The sequence below is a fragment of the Labrus mixtus genome, chromosome 7 (assembly GCF_963584025.1).
Source record: "Labrus mixtus chromosome 7, fLabMix1.1, whole genome shotgun sequence".
Lineage (NCBI taxonomy): Eukaryota > Metazoa > Chordata > Actinopteri > Labriformes > Labridae > Labrus > Labrus mixtus.
Genome location: NC_083618.1, coordinates 21115993 through 21129479, shown reverse-complemented (window position 1 = coordinate 21129479; position 13487 = coordinate 21115993). Strand labels below are relative to the sequence as shown.

At 41.0% G+C, this 13487-nt stretch overlaps 2 protein-coding genes across 7 annotated transcripts in view; both read right to left on the bottom strand.

Annotated features, from left to right (window-relative positions):
• The window catches only part of atrip (ATR interacting protein), a 486763-nt gene that overhangs the window by 167124 nt on the left and 306152 nt on the right, over positions 1–13487 (bottom strand). The window lies entirely within an intron of this gene.
• The window catches only part of rnf207a (ring finger protein 207a), a 29481-nt gene continuing 25035 nt past the window's right edge, over positions 9042–13487 (bottom strand). For 2 of the 6 annotated variants that reach the window (XM_061041249.1, XM_061041248.1), the window contains 5 exons: positions 12682–12867; positions 12366–12417; positions 12147–12264; positions 10707–10799; positions 9042–10063 (listed from right to left, as the gene is read on the bottom strand). In XM_061041249.1, the coding sequence (XP_060897232.1) occupies positions 9913–10063; positions 10707–10799; positions 12147–12264; positions 12366–12417; positions 12682–12867 (600 nt within the window). In that variant the 3' untranslated portion in view covers positions 9042–9912. Of the gene's footprint in view, positions 10064–10706; positions 10800–12146; positions 12265–12365; positions 12418–12496; positions 12868–13487 lie in introns of those variants that run through there. The other 4 variants (XM_061041251.1, XM_061041252.1, XR_009673752.1 and 1 more) reach the window with 4 other exon arrangements.

Genomic DNA, 13487 nt, shown 5'->3' with positions numbered 1-13487 from the left:
TTTGCCTTCATTTCTCTTCCCCCTTTTTCATTAGTTTTTCTTATAAAAGTAGTGGTAATTGTCTCATTTTTCTTTGGCTTTCTAATATTATCTTGAAGTTGTTGTTTTGAGGCTGTAAAGGTTGCCTCTGATGAAAAAAAAAGAACAACCTGGGCTCAGTTGGGGAAGCAGGCGCCACGTGGAGAGGCATGCCGCTCAGGTTCAACTCGTATTCCTGACACCTCTACTATCTCTCCCGACATTTCCTGTCTACCTACATGTCCTGTGAAAACCCTAAAATATATATTTGTTAGAGAACAATTATGTAAAACTTCTTCAAATTAGGTTTTAACAAATGAACCTATGCAGTGAAATAAGAAGCACATTGAGGCTGACCCTTCAATCCCGTGCATGTGAGCTTTCAGATTCCTCTCTCTTGCATTTATTCTTCTTTCTCTGTTTACTCTCGCCTCCCTCCTCCTCTCAGAGATTTCCTCACTGCCCTGCTTTTATTTATCTAGCCAGACAACACATTTATCTTCCTGCTCTGCCCCGGTTATTTGGCACTCCACTGTGCATATTTCCCACAGCCACACTGCCTTTTCAATGAGCTCAAACTCACCCACAAAGAACCGCAAGCACCACAGCAACACCTGACTCAGTGCAAACAAAGTCAAACGGTTTATTTTCTGACTACTGCAAATATAATGCAAGCAATTAGTATGATAACACTGCATGCACCTGGAATCCAAAAACACCTTTTTATTCATATTTCACCCACACCCAGGTGTGAATCAGTGCTCCTAATGAAAACACACACACACACACACATATTCAAGGTTTCTGTCCCTGTTGTAACTCTGGTTGGCTTGAATGCTCCGTTGTCCTCGAGTGTGAGGTAACGGTGAGTCCTTGGAAAAAAAAAAAAACAGAACAAAGGTGAGTCCCTTTTTGTGTTTGGTGTAGATCATTGTGTGCGTCTTAAAAAAGCATGAATGGAAATTGTGTTACTGCAAAAGCCTCTGCAGTAATTGTACTTCCATCTGCATAAAAACCTATTACTAACATTCCCATATCTGAAGCTGCATGTCCAAAACCTCAGAGGACGGGTGCTTCTACTCTCTGAAGATGGATGGTAGAACATTTTGATGTCTAGCATTCACATGCTGTAGCACAATCGACTTTTTAGACTGTACACTGACTTTGGATTTTTGGTCAACATGTTAGTTTTCTGGTGCTAAAAAAGGAGACCAAATATGTACGAGTGTAGCTAATTCTTTAGCCAGTGATTGAGCTGGTTTACCTTTGTGTTTCCCAAAGAGTGAGTGGTAGCAGACTTTCTTCCCCATTAGCTCAGGAGACAAAATGTTTTTGTACCAGGCTGTACAAATGTATTCATTTGGGCATTTTTAACATGGGACTGAATGGGCATTGACTCACTTTTATAACCACCTCCAAGTGGACGGTCAAGTATCTTCAGCTGTTTGCACGACTACATGGGGTTCATTTTTTAAAAACCAGAGTATGCCACTGAATCCAGCTCAGCCACCTTCAAGACTCAAAACCACCATCCTGAAATATGATTGGATGTCTGATCAGAAGCTGGCCTAGTTTAGGACTTTTTATGGTAGCGTGAAACATTACGTTCACCAGTTGTCCATCTGTCACGTATTGTTTGTTCACAATATCATGAATACCTGAGTGGACTTTATTTAAAGGATGTTGCAGAGAAGTTTACTTTGATTTAGGGGTTAACTGATTATTACTCTGGGGTCATGCATGGGTTAGAAACAGGCAAAAATAATAAACTATTGACATTTTTACTGAATAGATAAATCGTCAATTTCAATGTAACATTAATATTTCCGTCTTGTAAACATGATATCTCCAGAACCCTTTGAAGGAATTTCTTCAAATTTAGAGCAAACGTCAACTTTGACATGAATGCAGTTTGGTGATCTCGGGTCAGAGGTCACTCTGATATTACTTTTGTTTTGATTTTTATCTTTGCACAAGAAGCTGTATAGCACTTTAAGTATGTATATATTTTAACACACACCACTCGGAGGAGCCTTGATCATGAGTTTGTATAAAACTGAAAATAAACCTGCGTTTTTGTACTCTACCTTGATGGTTTTAATATGTACTTTAATGTTAATACATTCTACAAATGCAGCGTGCATTAGAGATTGGTCTCATTCTTTTGCCCAGAACATGTGAACTTGTTCCCCAATTCACCCTGGTGGTTAACGTAGAGAAAATGTATTCTGTTTTTGCCTTGCCTATACATAATTACATCACATCTTAACAGAAAATAAGGAACTATCTTCTTTTTCTCAAGTGGAGACAACCAAACACCACAACAAAGAGAAGACTTTAAATGCTACTTCATCAGTTTTGCATTGATTAATTCACATCTACTGAATATTGGTTGTCTGCCACACTGTAGGTCAGCCAATAGGAATGTCAGCCAAAGACTGTCAATTAAAAGTAAAAGAATCAGACACTGCACAGATTGTGGAAAACCAAAACATACAGAATGAATCAAATTTATCTGCTGCCTAATTTGCCCCCCCCCCCCCCCCCCCCCCAAAAAAAAAAAAAAATATGCACCAACATTTCTCCTTGATGAAATTTATGTATCTGGTTCTTCTAACTCTGGAAAATGTTCAAGGCTATTTGCCAAATTGGTCCTAAAACATAGAAAAAGATGAAAAACTATTTATTTCGGACTTGTCTTGAGAGAAAGCGTCCCACAGGTCATCGTTAATGAGTGACCTCTGTTTATGCTTTATTTATGCGGACCTGAATGGGAGGCCTGTGGAGGAAGAGGATAATGGGGGTGAAGGTGGAGAGGGAGAAGAAAGGACGAGGCGAAGATGGAGGGAGGAGGAGTGTGTGTGTGTGTGTGTGTGTGGGGGGGGGGGGGGGGGGGGGGGGGGGCATGGCCAGCAGCCCAACAAGCTGTTGATTAATACATGCTGCCGTGCTGCATGCAGGTTTGACACGTCCGCGGGGCTCACACCTGTGATTCCTCTGAGTCAAGGACACACTCGCTCACTCTCTGGCTGCCATTGTTGGTGGAAGCAATAAAAGGAACTCAATTTGTCAGCTCTCTTATTGCGTTAGCGGCGATCCCTGGAGAGGTTTGGAAAGAATGGATTTGTGCTCCAGGACTGCAGACGTCCAACACAATGAGAACACGTCTTCGTATTTATGAAATCCTATTAGCCAGAACATATTTTAAAGGAGTATAGTCTGGTTATTATAACAACATACACTTTGTGATTGTTTTTAGAAAAGTCACACAACATATGACAAACGACTGATGTGTCTGAGGTAAATAATGATGAAATCATTGATCCTCTGCAGGTTTATTTATTTACGCTCCAAAAATATCAATACCATAATAAAAATAATGAAACCTTGAATTTAACATCTTTATCAAACACAAACGATTGTTCTGGTGTCACGGCATATAAGTGTTGGTTTAAGACTTTCAGTACTGTTTTTTTCTGCACAACATTAGAAAAACTAATACTGGTACAATTTTTAAAGGAACTTGATGAAAGGTTTTAGCCACACCGGATTTCAGGGAAGGGGGCGTGTCTGAGGTGTTTGCAGCGCCGGGCTCTATGACGACTAGTTTAGTAGAAGCGAGTTGTTTAGCTCAGCGCTTCATGAGATAAGATTAGATTAGATTAGATTAGATTCAACTTTATTGTCATTGTGCAGAGTACAAGTACAGAGACAACGAAATGTTTTTGGCGTTCTAACCAAAAAAAGTGCAAAAGAGCAACAAGGTGCAGTAGAGTCACTATTCTTGGTGGCGGACAAAGTTTCCCTCCCTGCACATTGACTTCAACCAAGTGGCAACCTCCGGTGTTGAAAAGTCCATCCATCCATCCAATGCGGAAGTGCAAAATCCTGCAGTTCCTCGAGTGTCCACTTGAGGCTGGCTTCAGAAGCACCAGAAGTCACACACACACATTCAAAAAAGGCAATTTAAAAAAAAGAAGTGAACGTGTTTGCAGCCTGGTACAGAAAACTAAATAGGTCATGTCTCGTTCTGCACACACTGAGGATTATCTGTGTTTACTGCACATGATAGTTTTTCTCCCAGAATGCTAGTGTAAGCTCACCAGCAAAATTTATGTCATTAAACATTAAGTTGATGTAGTTGTTGGCTATTTCGTGTAAGTAGTGTCTATCTATCTATCTATCTATCTATCATCCATCCATCCATCCATTTGAAAACAATTGACTTATTAAATTTGAAAAGTAACTTGATACACGACTAGTTACCGTAAAAGTGGCGTAGCTGAAACATGTTACTCCTAACATTGGTAAAAAATAAACTAAATCCAACTCCCTTTTATCATATAAGGCTCACCTCAGCAGGAGTCTGCTGTCTCTACATGTCATGCTAGTTGTATATTTTGGTTATTTTTGAGTCATTTTGTAATTTTTCTTTATTTCTACTACACATTTTTTTTTGTAAAAATGTCTTGTAATCTTTATTTAGTCTCTCCATACACTGATAACAAAAACACCTCGGCATACTTACTGAATATTTTTTCATTAATTTATATGGATAAAAATGCAAACAGCATGTTATCTCCTTCTCACACTTCTACATGTAGGTCAAACAGGATGGGAGTAAAAAAAATGACCCTCAGTGCTGCCTAGGTCAAATCAAACCCTCAGCGATGACTCAAGGGTTAATTATGCAGCACGGGGTCAGTGAGCGATAAAGATTATTGACACGCTTTGATTTACACATCTATAATCGAGTTTAAGGTGCATAGAAGAAATAATCTTGAGTCTGGATGAAATCTCAGTAAATGAAGGGATAGAGAAATATTTTCCAGATCCTCAACATCTCATTAAACCCTCCCCTGCCTGACGGAGGTGCTCAGTGACCAACAGTTAGAAAACTACGAGAAACGGTCATGCTAAGAAGACCCTCAGAGATTTATTTTATGTTCATATGTGAAAATTGATTCAGGAATGACATTTTTATGCCTCAAGCATCTCGAGTCCCCCTGGGAGAGCTCCCTGAACCCTCAACCTTTTCACATGGCAGCCTCGTGCATCTGTCACCGACGATAACGGCATCAGAATTGATTCCAATTACACTCCAGTCCACAGCAGTCAGCAGAGACGGAGCAACAAATCCCTCAACATTATAGGCTTGTGTTTTTTTTTATTATAATTAAATGAAACCAAGTAAACACTGAAGAAAACACTTCCTGTTGGCTGTTAATGACATGAAGCAAGCTAGGAAAAGCCTGACTTTTTCTAATCTGAACAGCTTCAGGTGTTACACAGAAACTTCTCAAAGCACAAAAGACCCAGATCTAAAAAATAAATCAATGGAGTAATTTTCCTTTGCAGGATTTGAAATCCAAGATGATGTGGCAAGAACACATCAAAACAGTAACTAAACTCAGGCGTCATCATGTACAGTAGTTGTACATTCATATTGATTCTGCGATGGCCTGTATTTGTACAGGCTGTATTTGTACAGGCCATCGTGTACCAGCCTATGAATTCATATTTCATTTTGGGAGAGGACACAGCGCGAGCTCCACATACACACACAGTCAGGCATGCACGCAAACACAGCGCTGCGCTACCCATGCTAGCTCAGCTGAAACCGTCTCGCCTCTGTAATGTCTCTGTTACTACATTATGAAGACGATACAGAGGGAGGGATCACTTTATCCCCCCATTACGTTACCCCACATTCAGATTAGGGGTGTAAATATCGCAGCTTGAAAATCACAGCCAAGCTAACCAGCTGCTAGCATTCCCTTTTCTTTCTTTTGAGTTGTTTTTTACATGTTCTGATTCAACTTCATACAAAGAGCAATTTAAGTGAAATGTCAAACTAATCCTTTTTAAACTTTTCTGTTCAGTGGTTATGATCAAGTTAGTTTGGTGTGATATCCCACTCAGCCGGTCATGTTTTTTCATGTGTTTTTTTATTTCACTTCTTGTTTCATTTTGATATTCTAATGCTTGTGTATAATGTCTAGTGATACTTCCTGTCACTGATCAGTTTCCCGCCTGTTTTCCTCCTCACAACTGTGTCTCATTTTGAATAGGTCTGACCTCTATGACCCTGTGTAACCACCATAGACTGTAAATATTAAACGGACAAAGCCTTAGTGACGTCACCCATCTGTTACTGCAGGGGGCTCTGGAGTCTCACGCTAACTTTCAGTCAAAATAACAACAGAGCTGGAGCTGAGGCAGGTTTTAAGCCTCTTGACGAACCGTTACACCGAACCTGCCTGTCAATGAGGTCAGCTACACGCCTTATTGTGAATAACTCTTATCTGTCATAAAATCAAAATGGATGAGTTCTCAGAAAATTCAGCCCCTGTACAGTGTGTGCCGATCGCGACATGGGCTAATCAGACCTATTTCGTTTTATGTACCAGGCTGTAAACATGTTCATTTGTACAGTAAAAGCTGCCTATTTTGAATGGTTGTGTATGGGACTTCCAGTGCTCCTGGAGCCAGCCTCAAGTGGACACACGATGAACTGCAGGATTTTGCACTTCCTCATTGGCTTCATTTTTCAGAGATTGAGATTGAGATCAGAGATTGCCACTTGGTTTCCACCTGCTCTCTGCAAGATTTCAAAGAGCTTATGGAAGAAAATCCAGCATTTCTTTATTATTCATAAATATTATTATTATGTTAACCCGTGGATCCTCATCCGATAATACTCCCCAATGCCTCAGTTGTATTTAAAAGCTACAATCCACAGACCAAACATTATAATCTATGTAAATATATGAACCTGTAACTCTCTTAAGTCAGCATAATCTTTGGAGCCAATTGCAGTTCTTTGTACACGTGGCAAAAGCAGTTTCTATGTGCAGCATAATTAAGACTCATGACTGTATTCCCGCTCTCATTATACAGCCGTTTGTGGGTTTTATCTTTAGCGCTCTATTTGCTCTAATTGTATTATTCCTACTGTCACACTTTTATGTCTTCTGTGACCCAATTTCTCTCTCTGGAGTTCATTAAACTTTTAGTTTTTCTCTTTCTCTTTATCTCTGTCTCCTATCTCTAATGTTTTTTTTTTCTCACTTGTGTGAAAGACTTGAGAGTTTAAAAGTGAGGTCCGTCACCTGCTGTTTAACTAATCGAAAACGAGCTAAGGTTTGCTCTGCTTTAACTCTTTGAAATATAAGAATTGTCTTGATGAACTTTATCTCCAAATGTGCCGTTAAAAATAACTTTTCTTCTTAAAGTAAAATTACCTTCGGGGTGTTTTTTTTCCCATCTCCAGCAAAGACCGGGAGAAAGAGAGAATAATGAACGGGAGAACGTGGACCCGGTGGCTCGATGAGTGCAGATGATGAATGACTACGGGGAGGCAGAACATGAACCAGAGCAGAGGCACAGCCATTTGTTACCGTGCTGTCACAAATGTATTTTTAATGAATGTGCACCTCTGACACCTCTGCAGAGCACAACTGTTCCTAAAGGCCGACGTGACCCCGATATTTCCTGAAAAACGCCGCCTTTGAAACAACCCACTTTAGCTGTGTAATGTAAATAACCTTCTCCTTCAGAGCGCCTTATTATCGTCCTTACCTGTCCTGGAAATACGGGCCGTTTGTGTCTCCTTGATTGCAGCAGCTCGGTTGGTTTCACCTTGAATTTCTCAGATGTACTCAGAAAATCTCAAATAGGTGTTTTTTTTTCTTTTTTCCTGGCGAGAAGTCCTTGAGAAGGCTCTATTTATTTCCTGAAATCATTTCAAATTTACATTTTTCCGTTGATGTATGGCAGCTCCTTTAGACCCTACGGCCTTTGAAGCTGATTTTCCAAATACGAATATGCTACATCTGCTGTCAGATTTATCATCCGGGCTAGTTAAAACACCGAGATTAAATAAGACAAATATATAAACGGAAAAGGAAGAGACAGGATGTAAAAGCAACCTGCTGATTCCCTGCAGGGCAAACGCTTTAAATCATTCTGCCGACTCTGATGTGCAATGAAGTCAAGAAGCAAGCTGAGAGGAAAATATTCTGAGCACAAATATTAACACAACACTTACGGTTTTTGTTGAACCTAACTTTCAACACATCTCAAAGGCTTATTTCTCTCAATCTCTGTCCACAAATTGGTGTAAATGATCACTTCTTTTTTTCACAGGACAATACCTCCACCTAACAAGCATGGTTTATTAATGTGCTGATAAAACAGCTTGATGAAAACAAAGGTTAGTCCCAGGCTGGTCACAATGAAGGGCTACTCTGTAAATCTCCCTAAACAAAGAATGTAAACAAAGAGTTCAGTCTAAACCTGCTCTTTGGGTAACGTGTCCTAAAAATAAGAGTACATGTGTAACCAAACCAGCGAATGACCTCAACATCCAGCGTCTTCACATTCAAGATGGTCTGAGACCAGACACCAGACGACCTGTGCCACTGCCGGCTTCAAATATTTATAATGCCAGACTAATAAGTATGTCAGAAATGTTTACTTTAGTGACTTTGACACATAAATAAAGCAGAAATCCAGTCTATCCTGTGTAAATGTGTCTCTGAGTCATGACTGTTTACAATGAGTGAGAAGCGCGAGTCCTGCTGGCTGTGTTGTTGTCAGAGCCGTGTTTACATCAGGTTTACATGGACGGGACGGCTGGCTCCTCCCCTTGTGTATAAAATCTGTTTGAGTCAAGAACTGGAGAGAAGAAGAAGAACATACTCACTGATTATTTGGATGTCATGTACGCGTTTTTTAGATCATGTGCAATGTGAAGCTACAAGCTAACCAAAGTGTGCTAACATTAGCCTGCTAACACAACAATGCAGGCTACAGGCAATTGCAGCTCAAGCCAAGGACAATTTCGTCCGCCACCTGAAACTCCTCCATGTGAACCCGAGGGGAGGAGGGGTTGGAGGTGTGTCGCTGGAGGAGAGCGGAGGATTCAGAATAGCGGAGGTGTCGCTAAACAGCAGTTTGTTTTGGTTTCATGCTGGTGCTCAAGGCAACATCTGCTGGATCAAAAAGTTGCACATTCTTCCTTTAATTAATTAGGAATTAGATGATTTATTTCAACTCGTGAAAATAGCAGCAGGAACTAAAAGTGTTGCATACATTTTTTCTCTACACGTTGTCTTGCTCTGCTTGTATATCGAGGATGAGTGGACTCAAAGAAACGAGCAGGATATCGAGGTCATGCCAAGGCCAGTTACATTCACACTCCCCTGTAATTCTTTTTTTTTTTTTTTTCCCCCACTTATTGCATGTGGATGTGAAACTGCAAGGGAGAAAGAAAGAAAAAATCCAACTGCAGACACATCCTGGAAAAAAAAAAGACATCTTCATTTTTTTTTTAGAGGGGACTGGTGCATGAGATGCTACATCAGCATGTGACCTACACTGACACCTAAACTGACACACACATCATTACATTTGCTGTGCTCCATCTGTGCTGTCACAATGCTTCAACAATCTTCTTGGGGGATCGGAGCTGGGCAGTCATCCATCACCAACCTCCAGCCTCCGAAATATGAAAGAATTGAGACTGGAGAAAAGCTATTCCACACAAACTGCAAACTCTTATCACTCTCATCATTTTAAAAGGCACTAAATGGATCGAACACCAAAATATAAATCCAGGATAATACGATACTATTGCAGTCTAGATCTCCAAAATACAAACAGAGCATATTCTTTATGGTGGTTATTTGGCACAAGGAGGCTATGCCTCTGACAGCAGGGGGCTTTGATCTCCATGTTTACACGTCCAGTTAGTGTCTATCCATGAAGACAGCTCCACACTGCAGAGAAAATGTTTCATACTCTGGTTTCTTCCTCCCGGGCTCATTATGGTCGAATCGAGTCACACAGCTGCTCCGGAGCGGGGAGACAGAAATGTAGTGATTCTGTGTTTTATGAAGGCATCTCGTTGTGGCCGGTCGTCTCCGTGGAGACCCTCAGCCTGCACGGGCGACTCGTCTTGACAGAGCCGTCCCCCGACTCGAGCATCAGCGGGCGGTTGTTCTTGTCTCTGTCCTGCTCTGTCACACTCGTCTGGCTGTCTCTGTCAATGTGAACATGGATTAAATAAATTCAACCATCATGATGCTTCATATACGACACGTTATGTTGCCTTTTAGGGTCTTTTGATCCTTTTGCTTTGGACCATGTTTTGTGTTTTTGTTGTAAAATGATCCAGCCTTCAATGACTTAGAAGAGACCAAATGTACGTGCAACGCGTGTTACTTGAGGATTCCTCTAGAGGGAGCACCATATGTACGCGTAATTAATCCTAAGGCTTAAGAGGACATGCATCCATACCTTTAATAGTAAAATAAAATGTATGGATGTTTGTCTGCTCAGGGCTTCCATAAAAGACCTGTCACTGAACATTTCAGATTCAAGACATTTCACTAAAACGTTCACGTCTTCAATCCTGACATGTACATCAAAGTAAAAGAGACTTTTTTTTTTTCACGGTAGGAAGATTCTACAGATAGGCAATTTGAATTTAGAAGCAATTTTTGTTTTAAGAAATGCTCTGCATATTTAGATGGCAGTCAATAATTCAAATGCACGAGCAAAAAAAAGATATCTAACGTTTGTAATAAGGCTGTCCAATGATTTTTTGCACACCTGCTTTTAGTTAATATACAACATACAGTAAGATGTATTTAAGTATATATGTATATTAAAATGATCAGAACCTGTCTTGGCTGTCTTCAGCGTTGGTGATGTCTTCATAGACTTTCAGCATCGTCTGTGTGCGGTCGTCACGGTGATCCTTAACCTCCTCAACCCTGGAAAATACACATTAACATGTTAGTAAGTTTGACTGAAGGGTGTAAGGCGTACACATGCCTCATTATCTCATTTCTTTCTGAGTTCTCAAGGTAGCAAAATCTGGTGTCTCAAAATTTGGATAAGGGCTTATCCAGGTTTCTGAAATCGGCATATGATGATAACATGCACAAACACAAAAACAGAACACCTAAAAAAACAAAATCAAAACCAGGATGGAGTACATGCAAACACACTCAGTGTCTCTGGATTGATTTTTTATGAAAACAACTTTGGTAAAGTAAGTACACGACTCGTCAAAAAGTAATTTTTAAGACATTTCTAATCCTAAATGTAACAATTTATACCTTTAAAACGGTGTGAATGAACAGATTTATTACAAAGAGGCGCAGTCCTCTCCTAAAATCGGCTGTGAATGCAGATTCAAACAATCATTATGCAAACAGCAGGACATATTTGCATTTGTTTGGGTCTTGCTTTCAGCGGCAGATTAATAAAAACTTGCTGCTCCGGTGAGTGTGTACTGCAGCAGAACCGTGTACGAGGGATTCACTTAAGATAAAGTGTATTGTCCATGTTCACAGGTAATGAAGGAACATGTCAGCCGGAGCAACAAAGGGGCGCCATGACTCTGAGGCAGCGAGGAAAAAGCTACACGGAGAATAAAAAACTCACTGTTGTTTTTTTTTTTGTCTTTTATGGGATTTGTTGACAATAAATAAATAGTTCATACGTGTTATCCTTTAGACTTATAACGCCTGCAGGCTGCAGGTTATTTTTTGAAGAAACTAGTTTAGCGTTAATAACGGTGTTGAACAGTGTTTGTGGTCATCTGTAGTCCACTTCCTTGTTTGAGCACGGTTGCGTTTACATCTCTCTTTAATTTAATGAATCGAGCCTGAGACAACCTCTTTAAGCGGACTCTGGAGCTCCCCTCTTATTTACGGTTCCAGATCTGGCTGCCTCCGACAGACTACCCGCAATAGCCAATCACAGCGAGTAGATTGTGAAGCGCCACACGACTGTGCCCCCCGAGCTGAGTGGAACACTGAAGCTAGAATTATGGCAACAACACGAGTGCCTCATAATGTCTCATGCAAGACAAAAGTGACCTCTGAATTCACTTTTGATCACTCTAGTTTCTGTGAGATCTTGTCTCTGTGGAATCGTTCCTACAAACAGCAGGTGTGTGGTTTCATGGTCGGACTGAATGATCTTGTGTGCGCATTCTGAGGATTCTAATGTTAGAAATTGTCTGTGATTTGAGAAATCGTTTGTCACAGGGGCTTGTGTCATGTGCTGTCAGGACAGGCTGTAAGGTAAAGAATCTCCTCTGGATACAGCACCTGGGCTCGAGTCTCTCTTTGACCTTGGCGATGGACAGGATGTAGGGGCTGATCTGTTTGGTGATGGTGGTCAGGTAAGAGTTCTCCTGTTTCAGCTGCATCAGGTCGTGAAGCTGCGCTGAAACAAAAACAAAAAACACAAAGAAATAAATTAAAACCAGAGCAGCAAAAAAAAAAAAAAAAAAGAATATAATTATGCTGTCTAATTAGAAAACACACCTTCATAGATCTCCTGCTCATTAGTGACCCTCTGGAAAGTCTCATCCCAGACCTGCGAGGAAATGTCGTCAGTTGATTCTCTCCAAATAAAATATGACAAAAACCCTGCAGTTATTCGGCTCATGGGACACCTTGACACTTCTCATTTTCTTTCCCCTTTGTTTACTTTTCAAGCAGATAACGGTGTCTGAAAACGATCTCGTTAGTATGCAGCCGGAGGTCCTGACTGCGAGCAAATGTGGAAATGTTTTTTGTAGTGAGCGGGGCCAGCGGAGTCAGGTACACACTGAAGGTTGAAAGCCATCACTTGACGCACCTCTTCAAACATGACTCTCATAGTTTCCACGGTGGAGTGCTGCGCAGATATCTGGCTGTCAATGTGCAGAGACCTGTCCAGGATCTCTCCCATCTTATCTGTGTTGATGATGGAGTGGTGCTTGGTGAGGTCTCGGTGCAGCTCCTGGACCTGGTCCTTCAGGTGCTGAATCTCTGTCTGGAAAGTCTATAAGCACACGCACACACACACACACACACACACACACACACACACACACACACACACACACACACACACAGAACATAAGACATGATACTCAGGAGGTGTGGGGAGTACAGCTGCCAGGTGAAGTGCATCTAAGTGTGAAAACCTTGTTGCCCACTCGACAGGAGGTCCCGCTGCTGCCTTTAATGTGTTTATCACAGAGGATCAGAGACTCCTCATGGCAGGATGAAACTTGACTGCAGCGTTTTCTTCAAATGCATCTAGCTAACCTAGCATTCGTTGATAACATACTGGTCTTGGTCCCCGAGCAGTTACCTGCCTTGCCTGTTGACAAGCAGCACCTCTGCACCCTCTGCTGCAAATGTGGTGACTTCTGAGTTCAAAAATCAAAGATGGCGTCGGCCAAAATGCCCAATGTGAGGCTTCAAGCAGTGGTGCACAAACCAAGCATTGGTGTCAAAGTGGCCTTTTTTTAAATACAGCCCATGTATCAAAAAGTGTTAAACAAAAACAAATGTGTAACATGCTTCTGTTAGCATTTAGCTCAAAATACTGTTGTTCTTAAGTAGATCCTTCCAGAGCTGCATGCATGTCCATAGATTCTCTTAACTCCTGTTTAC